Raw genomic sequence first — 14,207 nt, 5'->3', positions numbered from 1 at the left:
AGATTTGTCTTTCTTAGTGGACCCCATTTTCAGTTGGTATTTTAGTTTTTTAATTTAAATTTTAAATAAAATTTGAAATTACTGAGGCAAAGGTTGTTGTCGCGTTTTTCATGTTTTGTAAGTGGTATATCTGTTCGGCCGAGTTTGTACAAATTTGTATTATACTCGTATCATACTGGTCTGGTGGTTTGTATGGATAATTATTTTATGTTTCGTACTTTTCAAGAAGGAAAAATTATTTAAAATATTCATAACATTTCGTTGAATGAATTTTTTATCCTTCACTTTTAAAATAATAAATTTAATTCATTTACAAAATTAAGTCGATAACATTTGATTCTAATCTAAATTTTTGATCATTTTTTTTTATCTTGAATCAATCACGGGACCCGTACATAATCATTTTTATAAGAGAAAAAAAGGTTAGATCTCATTTATAGTTAAACAAATTTCTTCATCTATATTCACTTTTGCTTCTACAAAAGTAGGATCTGGCATGAACCATATTTATTTTCTCCTGAAAAAGGTGGAATTTGACATAATGTATATTCATCTTTGCAACTAAAAATGTGATATCTGGCCTTTTGTATATAAAAAATAATTGTATATGGGTTACATGGTGATTTTAGATTAAAAAGTCATCAAAAACCTTGGTAGGAATCAAATTTTATTAATTTGAAATTATAAGGGATGTAAAATTAATATTTTAAAAATGAGGGATTAAAAAATTTATTTGACGAAATGTAGGGGATGTTTTGAATTATTTTTCTTTTCAAGAATATTTTTCAGCTAATTGTGTATGTAACAAAATTTGGGCATATTATAATTCACGAATTATACTTGAAATTGTGAAAAAAGTTTTGAAAATTATTGTAAGAATAATAAAATATGTTTTGAGTTACATACAAAACAACAATAACCTATATTATAAAATCCATAGATTTTTTTGGGTAAAAAAAAAAATTTTAAGGTGATAACATCCATAGATTTATTCATATAAAGCTAATAAGGTGATAAAATTTTAACTAATTTAATTTCTTTTATATAAGTATAAGAGTTAAAATTGGTACTAGTATAGCAAGATTTGTGAAAAATATATATTAACTTTATTTATACTCTTAATTTCGTAATTTTGAAATATATTTGTACTATTTGCAAATGTGTTATTGAACTCATATTTTTTGTATCGAATTTGTTTATCATATTTTAAAAACATTCGTATAGTATGCGTATATAGACTAATTTCATAATTTATGGGTCCAGTTTCTGAATTACTGAAATGCACCCCACCTAATGTTTGTAAGGACTTTCGGAGATGCCCAGAAAGAGAAAGTGAAGGGATCCAATTCCTAAATACTAAAGGATATGCTGATGTTTGTTTGGGAGAATTTTCTTGGTCCTGAAAAGGCTGGAAGACTACGTCACGTGCAGTTAATTAATTATTTGTTTTATTATGCCAGAAATCACGAGCAGTCACGTGTTCTTACTGCTAATTGCCAGCCGCCGGATAGCCAGCCAGGGCTCATATGGCTGCAAATAACTACTTCCGGTTCCGGATATGCCATGTTCCCGCCCCGCCGGTAAGGCTAAATAATTGTGTATTGTCAACTTTTTAAATGACAAATTTACCTCAACGAAAAGCGAGGGAAATTAGGAAGCGCTTTGCTGGATCATATTCATATGGGGTTTTTTCTTGAAAAACGAAACATATAACTATCTTGAAAGGAAACATATCAATTAAATCCCAATTTAATAATTACAAGGACAAGAAGTTACCAACAATAATTTTCCAGGCAATTTACAGTTTAAGAGTTGAATCAGCACTCATCAAAATCTACCTTATAACTACGGAAATACCACACAATTGCAGGAGAAATCAGCGCAGAGCAATTTTGGACACGCAAGGCTTACGCGTACAATGATAATCCAGAGCATATTCCAAGAAAAAGCTTAGAAGAACTTTAGACGCGTTCAAACGCCAAGAAGGACAGATAGTACCATCCTCATTAGTACAAAATGAAATTCGTTCTATTCATTCTCAAAACAAAGGGAGGCTTCATGTACACTCGAGGCAAATTGGTAACTGAATGGTTGCTTTTAATACCTGTCCCACCGCATCTGCCATCCCACATTCACTATGTACAGTTGCAAGAACTCTACACCTAATTTCCAACAACTATACAAAAATTTTACTTCCCTCTTAAGTTATCTTCACTTACTAAAATCCTAATTGAATGTAGATACAGTTAAATGTAGATACAGCTTTCCCATCTTTAGAGTTTGCCCAACACAGAATATGAGAGAATAATTTCAAGCTTGTTTTTCACCAATGGCACAGGGTATACATGGAGGATCTTTCGATTGATCTTCTGGGGTGATATTCTGCAAGCATTGGTCATGAAACGTATGGCCGCAGGGAAGAACTGCGACAGCCGGGGGATTGATAGGCTGGTAAATGGGGCCTTCTGGTCTGAAAGAGAGATCCCTCTTGCATAACATGCATCTATGTCCAGTTGGCCGAGGAGGACTTTCAGAATCTGCAAGCACGTCTAACAGTCACTTCTTGTAACCTTTATCAAGATTGTAGCAGCATAGAAGGTGCATTTGGTTAATTAATCAATTTTGTCTCGCTGTGGTTACTTTGCATTAGATCAGCTTGAACAAATATGGTCCGAACCCAGGACAAGCCTAGGCAAAATTGTTATCGTCAAAGTCAGCCCAGTCCTTGAAATAATTTTGCGCTAAATGTGAAAGGTATATCAACGTTCAGTGATGCGATAAACATGTTTAAAACGAAAAAATTACTTCTTTCCATGCAGTTTCTGAAGAATACTGCTCCTTGCAGGTCTCTTAAATGTCAATAATGGAGGTCTATATGCTCAGGCATGGATAAATAGTAATTGCAGTTCGCCACGATGTGCAGTATATCCGAAACTATAGGAAAATGGTGCAAGTGAAAGGGTGCCAGGGAATACCTGTCCACTTTATGTGAGCCGAAGTGGAAGGAAGAGGGGGAATAGCAGGAGTGCTCATTGCAGAATGGTAACTGGGAGTGAAAAACCTCCTACGCTGACCCCAGGAAGGCACTGATGGGGTTTCATTTGCTCTCCTTTTAAGAGATGGCTGGCCAATAACACCATGAACATGAGATGTCCTACCAATTTTTTGAGGAACTACCTGACCTGTAAGTGGAAAAGTTACAATCATAATCATTAATCACAATAAGCTGACCATGAAACTCAGTCTGATTGCATAAAACACTATAAGCACTTCTAAAGGAACAAATACCAGTTGTATGATCAACTCTCATAAGATCTTTGGGAAACCGAACAGGGACAGCACGTTGAGGTTGACCTAGTTCAGACAAAGGAAAACACAAAAATATTTCATACAGGAAACATGCCGATAAGGGTACTCAGATTTCTCTCTCCTGATAAAAATCTAATCATAAATACCAGTTGAGAGGGAGGGACTTTGAACATTAAATTTAGCTGCCAAACGGTCTTGACGATGACCTGGGAACATCAGACCGTCACTCTTATGGATTATCTGAACATCAGAATATTATGCTTATGTATAGACTAAATTGCAATATATCAAGTATGATAGATTAATACCAGAAATGGGCCCGAGAAAATTTTTAGCAAGCTGAACAGGTCCAGAAATTTGAGACTGATGCTCATTACCTGAACATTTATACCAAGCACCAAGGACAATTAACAACATAATCACAAGGTCAAAAGATGATGCACATGGTATGTGAACCAGATTTTAGACGGTCTTTATTTTCAACTTTTTCTCTTTCTGTTTTGTCTTTCCATCATGTGATAAAAATCTTATCACCTTGAACCTTGACATTGAGTCATATTACCAAAATTAGCTCAACACAACACAATTTTCAAGTAACATCAGTTGAACTGAAGGAACTTAGTATGGGGCCAGTCTAACGTGCTTCCCTGATAAGTCACACTAGGAAAAGCTTCTTGTCACACACAAAACACAAATAAAGAAAAGCAAAAAAGTGGAGCCAACATAGATCACTAATATGCAGTCACCCAAAGGCTAAACTAGAGCATTTTGCATACTTGGCTACTAGAAACCAGCCTATGGAATTCACAACTCAAATAAACTGGTGCTTTCTTCTCCTCCACACACACAAACCCCCCCCCCCCCCCCAAAAAAAAAAAAAAACCTCTCCCTCTCCCTCTCTCTCATCTTTTTCCCCCTTTTTTTGGGGGGTTCTGGTGGGTGGTGAACTTTTCTCGAGCATTGGGGTGTCAAAAATGCTGTAGTCATCCTTAAAGCACTATTCTTGTTAAGGTCTCAAGAAGGACAAAACAGAAAAAATGCAGCCCAATATACTAAATCAAACAGCCCACAGGATATGATATTCAACTGCATCATGAAAAGGATTGAGCTGCTTTTGAATTGAGAATTACTTACTCCTTGTCTGGGCTCCCATATTCTCGGATAATACACTTCCAGTAGCAGATTGAGTAGCAGCAGGATCATCAATTTGTACCCCTAGCCTTCGAGGAAATGGAGCACGTATAGCAGGCTTGTTAGCACTACCCTCTGCAATCAGAAGACTGGTATTCTTGGGATAATTGGTGCTTCGAAAATGCTGTGCAGAATTAACCTTGTAAGGAGAAGATACATGGCCTGCAGAAGAATAGTAGCAAGTAAATGCTTACCATGAAATTTGCTCACTTCATTGTGCTAGTTAATTCAAGGATAGCAGATGAAAAATATTGGTCCATTTTGCTGTTAATTGATTCTATATGAGGGGAAAAACATTTAGTTTAAGCACTATCAGACCATACACTATCGGAAACTCCACAAATTTTCCTCTAGTTCCCAAGGCCCAAACTTAACAAGTTCAGTACATTGTAGAAGTCATGATCACAATCACTTTAATTGGACATACAATAGATCAGGTACGGCCGAGTAAAATAATAAATGAACACTTCCGGTGTGAGATACCACGGCCATAATCACTTGAAGAAATTTTATTTAAAGGAATGAAACTACTTAGAGATAATCTCATTTCCATCCAAATTGAACTAGGCTACAAAATAATGTTAAAGAACTAACAGAAAAGTAGATCAGGCCATTGTGTTTATGTGAACATGTTCTTGATATCTGACAAAAGCTTTTCCTTTTTCTCCTAATTGGCAGAAAAATGGTAATGCCAAAGGAGTTTCAAAAGCTTCTTAAACAAAGAATTGCTTATAAAATGCAAAGTAGTTGGTATGTAAGGAGTTTGTGCATTTGTATGTGATGCAAATACGCATAAATGAGATGCACTCACCATCTGGCTGACCACTGGCACACTGATCACCACTTCCAACAGCTTGAGTTCCACAACCCTCTGATGGAAGCACTGAAATTCCTGAAGTTGAGGTTCACAGATTGTTCTAAGTGATAATGGCTATACTAACACAAGCTAACATTTTTTGCTTCTCTGTCTCAGGTGTGGAACAGCAAAAATCAAAATCAATTCCAACTCTCATTACCTTATAAATCTTTACTAATTGGCAAATTTCTACGTAGTCTACAACCCAAATTACAGATAAGCTTACACTCAATGCAATAAGAAAAGTTGTCATGCTGCTAGAGAATTCACAACAACAGTGAATGTACGCATGTATCACTTTGGGCACTTGTATGAAAAGCTTCCATCTCAGTCCAAGGAAATTGCCTGCCATCGATTGTGACTTTATCCATATACTAGTTTTGTCATAAAAAAGGGGAAACAATTCCTCCTTTTTTCTAAAGAAGTAAATTAAAAATTATGGACCTTTGTGCAACCACAATTTGGTCATTCAAGACATAAAGAAACTTAGACAGCTTTGATGACAAATAAAAATCATTGAACCCAACTTTGACTTTGTTTATGAAATAAACATAAAAATGACAACCTTCCAGCCAAATTTGTAATCTACACTCATAAGTGACAAGAGACAGGAAACAACTTCTAAAACTCACCTAAGTAATCCTGTGGGAGAGAGACATCCCTCAGCCTGCTACAATGGGAACCAAAGGAGGATGAGATATTTCCTGGCTCTATAGAATGAGAATTCCACAGAAGGTCTCTGGCTGGTTGAGCGGACACCCAGGTAGACTCAAAGGCTTCTGATCCCAACTCTGACTGTTTGGTATATCCAGGTTGGGGGACGCAAGCATAAGTGCTGTTAAACGGCAATGAAGATGGAGAAGGATCACCTTGAAAAAATTTATAAGATTCTAGTGCAGAATTTCTTCCTATAGACTCATCGATAAAACCTGTATTCTTAGCATTATTCTCAAAGAAATCATATTGCTTAAAAGCTTCTGGCATCTGAGGACTGAGATGTGGGGTTGAACGCATCCCAACAATAGCATCAACATTTTTAGAGGTGGTCCAGTCACCTAGTTTGGATACAGTGCTTGGAGAACAACCAGGATAAGTTTGAAAACTTGATAGACTTGTGGCAGGTTGAATTTGGGAACTGCTGCTTTGGGGCCCAACTGCTTCCAACAGTTTATTGGCGACCTCTCGGGAATCAAATTTAGATTTAGCTCTTGTCTCTGGATTACCTCCAATTCCAAGGGTTAAAAAACTTCCGTCCACTTGTCTTGGATGGAAGGCATTTACTTTGACATCATTTCTAACTCCAGATTCAAGAAAGCTTGTATTTTGGTGTGACAAGGATGCACCACATCCTAAATTTAAAGAACTCTCACTAATCTGTGACCAGTTTACGGTACTACCTTCTGCCTCTCCTCCCAGAACATTCATTTGGTAATCTCCAGCAGCTTTACTCCCAGTTGGCAAAAAATTTACGTTAGCCTGAGTATTCTGAACATCTACATTCCTCAAACTACCTGAAATAACCATATTACTTTAGTTAATTAACCTACATCTTTTCTAATTTTCCTTCAGGATAGAAACTTTCAGAAGCTCTGAGATTGCCAAGGTACATAATCACATTACCTCCGAGACTGTGCAAATTAAGGTTGTCCTGACTTTGCAAGTTGTCAAGCCCCATTAGACCAGTCATCCAATGGCTACCATTTCTAAGGTCATGTGGGTAAGAATGATGGGTTGCATGCATGTCATTCCAAGCAGAATTAGCCAGAGATACATATGGGAATGAAAAGTCAGCAGAGCCCGTACAGCTTGGAAAATTCTGACCACAGTCAACAGTTCCACCTTCCCTACTGGCAAACATACATCCACCATCACCCTGCAATGGCATAGGTGGATATTGCTCATCATTTGGCTTGTCAAATCCCATCATTAGTTTCAGAGTGGAGAGACAAGTCAAGAGAGTGATGTCTACCAGTCTAACTCTGCAAAATGACACAGTAGAATGTCAATGCAAAATACCCAGCACCAGCAAACATACAAGCAAATCTCTAAACTGACCAAGATTAGTAGAAGCTGACAGTTAAAGGGAAAAGACCAAGCATAAGCAATTTCTATAGGTGAACACATCAAATCTCATTTCTCAAGTAATATGTGCAAAAAGAACTTGAAATGGAATAAAGGGATAATTACATCACATTTGCAAAATCGGAAAGTAGGTGGACACTATCTCGCCAGCGATTAACAAATCCTGGCATAATTCTTGCTGAATACTCCAATTTAACAAAAAGCACACAAACCTAAGATCTAATAAAGAGAAAGTCCTAAACCACCTTGTCTGAACAGTGATTGTGCCCGTTTATTGCTCAAATCAATAAATCCCGTCTAAGTACCCAAAAAAAAAGGGAGGAAAAAAGGGTATCAGCAATTCGTTTGTATGCATATAGGTAAATACAGTATCTCCCTGAATAACATTTTCATCAGAACCAAGAAATGAAATAATTTGCTGGTAATATTTGTGAGTCCCAATAATGAGAAATCGGATGGAAACCACCCAGCAAAATTTGAGCTCAAACATTTCGAGAAAGAACCAAAAAAAAAAAAAAAAACCACCATCTGTGCGCAAGATATACACAGCAAACAGATGAATACAACCTCCAATTCTAGAAAAGCCCTAAACCCTGTTGCGATTAATATCTTCCAAAATTGTTGTAGACTTCCAAAAGCCCAGCGATGCCCACAGTTAATGGTTACGATAATCAAGAAACCACACCAAAAGCACTAAAAGAATTACAGAAGTCTAAAAATTCCATCATCCAACAACCAAAAAAGAAAAAAGAGAAAAAAAAAAAAAAGGCACCGAACACATTAAATACAGGACAGGCAAAAAATAAAGCTTAAATAAGAAATTTTTTTTTTTAAAAAAAAAAAAGAAGAAAAGCTCCAAATTAAAATCGAGAACTAAACCCATATGCATATAGAAATGTTAAAAACAAGTACCAGTTACTGAAGTGGAGGTACCAGTTGATGATGGAAACAGATGATCGGAGAAATTTCAAAGAAGCGATTTTTTCTAGAGAGAGAAAGTGCAGGGGTTTTTGAGAGATTTTGGGGGCTGTGAGTTGTGACTTCAGAGTGGCCTGGTGCGAGGGGAGGGGAAGGGAAAAGGTGGGGGTTTTTTTTTTTTTGGCGCTTAGGGCTCTATGAGAGTTTTAAAGGGTTCGGTTGTAGGGCCCACTTTTGCAATTTTCTCCGTTACACGTGTAACAAAGAGAGGGCCATGTGGGGGCATCGCGGGTTGAGCTCGTCGCTGATGTGGCAGTTCCGGTAGCTTGACCGGCTGTGACAGTTTGATGAGTGACGAGCCTATAATGGCACGACATTTGGTCATTGTTGGGGCAATATCGTCATTGTGATGGAATGCCCAAGGGCTTTTATGGAAGTCTAGCGTGCACGTAAGCATAACATGGCGTGACGAGAACGCGGAGTTACAGAACCGGAGGCTTAGAAAGAAAGGGTGCTCTGCTCATTATCGTCCGGTAAATTTTCCCGCCACTGCTAGGCTTGTTGGCCAATGGCTTGAATCGGCTTTTGATGAGCTTGAACATGCTAAAGAAAATTCTCTTTCTTTATTATTATTATTTTTTTGGTATTTTGTTGCCTAATCCCTCATTCGTAGCATGGTAAAGGATGAAAAGGAAAAGATCAGTTGGCATGGTACCATACTTTTTTCTTGGGTAGATTTAGAAAATGGACAAATAAGACTTGGGTACGTACTGGTCCCGGCATCATTAATTGCAGCACTGTTACAAGATTAGCAAGTGATGGGTGATGCGTGGTGACCTGGTTTGTGTCTCTGCTTATCCTCGTCAAAAGTCATGGTGAGTCAATGAGAAGTGGAAATGTACAAACATGGTGGGTTAAAAAAGGGTATAAAGCGTCCCATCTGCCCAAAGTTTATTTGAAAGACAAAGCATAAACAATGGCTGTGAAATATCTTCACCTGTAAGCAAAAACCAGGACTCAGTGATTCAAGCTTTTCACAATGGAAAGCGAAAAATTGAGGAATGTGTGCCATGCATGGATGCTAATCTCTCAGGAATAACAACATCCTTCTTGTTCACAACCTCAACATACACCAGACGAGGATTTTCCCTTTAGAAGACAGTAGCAGATCATAATGGAAGAAATAGAGTTACAGTGGGAAAAAGAAAGAGAAAAGAAAGGGTAAAGAATGAATTTCCAATGGGAACCAAAGGCATTGCCCGGGCAAAAAGAAAAGTTCTGGGAAGGGATGAGTTTTGTAATGTTACTGGGAAAAAAATTACAAAACCTCCGCTCAGCAGGTGAGGTCCTATGCTCAGCTGGATGCAACTCAGTCTATCAATAGGGTCATCGATAGCAACCTCCAATTACAGTGGGAAAAAGAAAGAGAAAAGAAAGGGTAAAGAATGAACTTCCAGTGGGAACCAAAGGTACTTCTAAGTTTCTGCAAATTGCATTGCCCGCCCAAAAAGAAAAGTTCTGGGGAGGGATGAGTTTTGTAGTGTTACTGGGAAAAAATTACAAAACCTCCGCTCAGCAGGTGAGGTCCTATGCTCAGCTGGATGCAACTCAGTCTATCAATAGGGTCATCGATAGCAACCTCCAATAAGATTAATGTCGAATTCTCCATCATTAGTCTCCTTTTACGTGCCTTCGTTTATTTAGGAAGAGGACAAAACCAAAAGCTGCTGCCATCCCGACAAAGTACCCAGCCAAAGCTCCATAGCTCACACAAACCGGCCAGTCCTACAAACAAATTCAAACAATTTCAGTATCAGGGTACAAAGCATGACAACTGAAACCAAGGCTGAACAATATCCAACAATTAGAATCTAATTGCCAAGCTCAAACATATATAGTCAAGTACATTTACCAAAACCATTGCAACTAACATGTCCTAGGGGATTATACTTGGAACAATATATCAACACATCACTACATCATGGAATTATCAGAACCACATCAGGACTACCATGCGTAAACCCTCACCATCTCTCCAGTGCTTTTCAAGACACAATTTCATGTGCAAGGTCTAAAATTCATACTAAGACAATGTTAATATGGTGTCTTTATATGCAAAGGCAAATTGAACAACAAGAATATCAGAGCCAACACAACAATCTAACCATGAAAGCTAAGCATCAATTATTGAATTGTCAACTGGGAACCCTGACACCGCATTAACATATCAAGTTCCATACTTTACTGTGTTATTTTGGAGAATGTAACAAGAGAAGATTTTTTGGCCATGTGATGGTAGACCTTGGGGCACTCCTGAAGGTATCAATGGTTTCTGAGCCACTCTTACGACTAAGTTCTTGATGAACCAACTCTTGATGTTCACAGTAAGAAAGGAAGAAGAAACGAGAGAGAGAGAGAGAGAAAGTCAAAACCTGTGACCTTTTACCAACTTCATTCGGCTACAGTTTCAACATAACAAACTTCAATATGTATCCAAAAACGAAAAACTGTTTCAAGTTTTTCTCTGCAACTGATACAAGAATTTCACTAGACAATTTTTTAATTTTTGGAAAAAGGCCTATAGTAGATTGAGTTTAATCCTTAAAGTGGTAAAAAATCACATAGAATAACCAGATGAATTATTTAGATAAAAGGAATGCAAAAATCATCTAAGTCTCAAATGACCGGGATTCGATAGGAAGGTAAGCCTACCTGCCATGGTCTTTCCCAGTCAAGTGGCATTGGCCAAGCGCCAAACCATGCTCCAATGACAGCTCCATGAGCAGGTAGGCAGATCATGTACTCTATAGGTCCACTTGGCCTAACAAAAAGTTACGAACAATTGCAGAAGTCAAATGACACGAGTATTACTTCTCAATGCTAGAAAAACAAAAAGGGAATGATGTCGGCAAAATAAAATCACATTAGTTTCATATGCTTACTTTGTGTGAGCAAATATCTGGTGCCAGTCAGCCCAAGAAGAACCAAACACAGAAGCTGCTGGGACACACTGCCAACAGCAGCAGAAGTTTTACAGACCAGGAAATGACTGATTAAGATCCTTATGGCACAGAGGAAAATTTGATGGTTATCTATGATTACTTTCAAAAATAAAGCAAATTTTACATCAAGTTACTAAGTTTCCAGCACAAATTTCGGAGCTAGTCCAGTTGATCCAGGAGTTTACTGAAGCATGAGATACAGAATGGCAAATGAGATGTCAAATGAAACACTTACAGTAAGCACTGACATCAGAAGAGACCAGTGGAGGGTCCTGTTGAAGTTCCTGTAATTAACCACAGAATAAAACATCCGATCCAAGATATCGATAAAAACTGTGAAAATTATCTCAATTTGTTCCACAAAATAGTCGTGAAGTGTCAAAATAACTCCTGAACTATAATTTAAAAAAAAAAACTCTTTTTCATGCTTGCTACTCAGGATTTGTATTATTCTGCACATGTCTATTTGATCATAGTAAAGGTTACTGCTATTCACCCATTTCAGCGCAAGATAGTCTAGGATTTGCTATACTCCATAACATCGACGAGCAGTTCTGTACCATGGGATAGAATAGAACAGAGACCATTTGTCCAACCTGAAGTTTAACCTCAGTAGTTCTCAAAATCATAATAAATAGACTGGAAACAACCCAGATAAGTTACATACTGAATCATGGGTGCTCCCAATGCTATAGCTCCAAGTGCATTCACTACTGCCCCTGTATATTTACATGCAAAAACCAACATACTTAGAATCCAATATAATGAAAAAGACAACAAAATAACAAAAAATGTTAAGCAAGTATTGACAGACGAACATTCAGCTATAAAGCTATTATACCACTAGTGCAGGCAAAGTATTGAAACAGAAGATAGAAAGTTGTGTAAGAATTAGTCCTCAAGTAATATCCTTGTTCTGTATTCAAATAACCTATCTTTTTACAGGTACAAGTGCTAAACAGTGCTAACGTAACTCTTTTCAACCTATAAATTACTTCTCAAAGCCTTCAACTTTATCTATTACTTGTACATCATTAACCTTCAAAGAAAGAAATCACTTCATAAATTTTTAAAAAATAATAAGAAACAAAAATAAAGAGCACAGAGCAATTAAAGATTGCAACTTTTGAAATCCCAACCACTTAACCAAGAAGTATGAGTGATAAAAGTTAATTAAATTATATAAAAATAAAAAAACAACGAACGACTAACCAGCAGGTAGTGCCAACAAACCTCGTACTACGGCTTTCAAGTACTATCCAATACACATATCAAAACCTCGTTTAATAGTTAAAAAGAAGAGATTAACATATAAAAATAACCAACAAAAAAAAAGAAATTAATCAGACGAGGAAATGGGATTAATTGGAATTACAGAGCATTGATTAGGACGATGTCGAAAGAGACTGTACAGCAGAATCACGACTGGAGCTTCAATAACCTTCAAAAAATCAAACCAACAATTGAAAAAGAGAGAGAGAGATTAAAAAAGTAAAAAATGAGAAAAAATCAACTTGGAGTTGACAGGAATTGATAGAGATGGTCAGTACCCAGATCAGACGGAGGGTTTTTGCCGGATTTTGAATCAAATTGATGGAGTAGAAATTATTGGCAGCATGGAAAGCTACTCCTAATCCTACTCCGCAGGTTATGTTCGTTAGAAGGGCCTTCCATGGTGTTATTACTACGCTATCGATTCGCACGTCAGAAGCTCCAGTCTCCTTCTTCGCCATTTTGTCCGTTTTTCCAGAAATACGCGCTAAAGAGTGAAAAAGGGACTGTACTTCGTTTCTATTTCGAGCAATACCATCTTAAAAAAGCGTGGTTCTAGACCTCTAGTGAAAAGAAGAAATCGTTTTCTTAGGACAACGTTTATGAGTTACGGCTCCCCGAGGCCTATGGGCTCATTTGGTTGTTTGAGAAAAGGGATAATTTCAGGGATAATTTGCAGCAGCTAATTAGGTTTCAAACACGATGCCAGTTGCCAGGCCAGCAGCGTCTTACTGAATAAACACCTATCCCGTCTCGCAGGTTATGCTTCTACGTCGTCCCAGGTGCGCGAACCGCCCGTCCTAAATTTCAAGAAATGTTCAATGCGCCAAGAAAAACAAATAAATAAATAAATAATAAAAAAGAACTTGGGTAGCAAAGAAAGGCTTGGACTTGGAGGGGTTTAAACCCCTAAACTCGAGAGAGATTAAATTAACGAACCGGAAATTCTTGAGCCGTTCCGATAAGAAAAACCCTAACGCCGGCAATACGAAGAAATTTGTTTACACTATTTATGACGGAGAAATATTACTGAGAAGGGACCAGGTATTTCTTGTTTGTTCTCCGCAATACATTTCCGACTCTCAGGCTGTTGGCAACATGTTGGAGTGTTGAAATCATGAAATCACAGTTCTTTACCCGGAAAGGGACAATTACTAAGAAGCCAAGGATAGAAAAGGGTTAGTTGAGAAAAGAATCAAAGATTGTGAACTTCCCCGCCTACAAAAGTAGAAATGTACGAGCCCACATCATAATAGTACTGTGAGTTATTTGTCCAAATATATTTGCTTACATCATCATTACAATTTTCAATACACCTTTTTATCTTCTCAATTACCTTCTTATCTCACATACATCTAGAGGTGTCAAAATGGGTGACTTGGACGGGTTTGGGTTGGATAAAATGGGTAATGGGTATAAGTGAGTCAACCCATTTATACCCATTTAATTAGATGGGTATAAATAGGTAAGTCAAAAAATGAATTGGGTAACCCAATTACCCATTTATAACCCATTTATTTTAATTTTTTGTAAATTCATTTAAATTCATTTTTGCAAATTAAGTTATCAATTTAAAC

General features: G+C 37.3%; 2 protein-coding genes across 4 annotated transcripts; both read right to left on the bottom strand.

The window, feature by feature from the left end:
- Nucleotides 1–2,006: 2,006 nt before the first annotated feature.
- On the bottom strand, nucleotides 2,007–8,544 carry LOC113740200 (uncharacterized). Of its 3 annotated transcripts, none has more exons than XM_027267729.2 (10): nucleotides 8,351–8,544; nucleotides 6,977–7,335; nucleotides 5,989–6,867; nucleotides 5,312–5,392; nucleotides 4,444–4,662; nucleotides 3,618–3,686; nucleotides 3,456–3,515; nucleotides 3,289–3,354; nucleotides 2,976–3,182; nucleotides 2,007–2,537 (listed from the first exon to the last, which is right to left on the bottom strand). In XM_027267729.2, the coding sequence occupies exons 2-10, from the start codon at nucleotides 7,281–7,283 to the stop codon at nucleotides 2,311–2,313; spliced, it is 2,115 nt and encodes a 704-aa protein (XP_027123530.1). In that variant the 5' UTR covers nucleotides 7,284–7,335; nucleotides 8,351–8,544; the 3' UTR covers nucleotides 2,007–2,310. The 3 variants fall into 3 exon arrangements, with proteins under 3 accessions (XP_027123530.1, XP_027123531.1, XP_027123532.1); XM_027267730.2 differs by having other exon boundaries at nucleotides 8,372–8,544; XM_027267731.2 differs by lacking the exon at nucleotides 5,312–5,392.
- Nucleotides 8,545–9,564: 1,020 nt separating this feature from the next.
- LOC140005153 (PIGF/3-ketodihydrosphingosine reductase fusion protein-like) lies at nucleotides 9,565–13,810 on the bottom strand. The gene is made up of 9 exons (XM_072045561.1): nucleotides 13,570–13,810; nucleotides 12,909–13,430; nucleotides 12,734–12,799; nucleotides 12,571–12,613; nucleotides 12,026–12,077; nucleotides 11,594–11,642; nucleotides 11,299–11,366; nucleotides 11,069–11,177; nucleotides 9,565–10,141 (listed from the first exon to the last, which is right to left on the bottom strand). Exons 2-9 carry the CDS (start codon nucleotides 13,089–13,091, stop codon nucleotides 10,028–10,030), a joined length of 684 nt encoding a protein of 227 aa, XP_071901662.1. The 5' UTR covers nucleotides 13,092–13,430; nucleotides 13,570–13,810; the 3' UTR covers nucleotides 9,565–10,027.
- Between the last annotated feature and the right edge of the window lie 397 nt (nucleotides 13,811–14,207).

Source organism: Coffea arabica, chromosome 4c (assembly GCF_036785885.1).
Source record: "Coffea arabica cultivar ET-39 chromosome 4c, Coffea Arabica ET-39 HiFi, whole genome shotgun sequence".
Classification (NCBI taxonomy): Eukaryota; Viridiplantae; Streptophyta; class Magnoliopsida; order Gentianales; family Rubiaceae; genus Coffea; species Coffea arabica.
The sequence above is the reverse complement of the archived record's forward strand: the minus strand, read 5'-3'. Positions and strand labels throughout refer to the sequence as shown.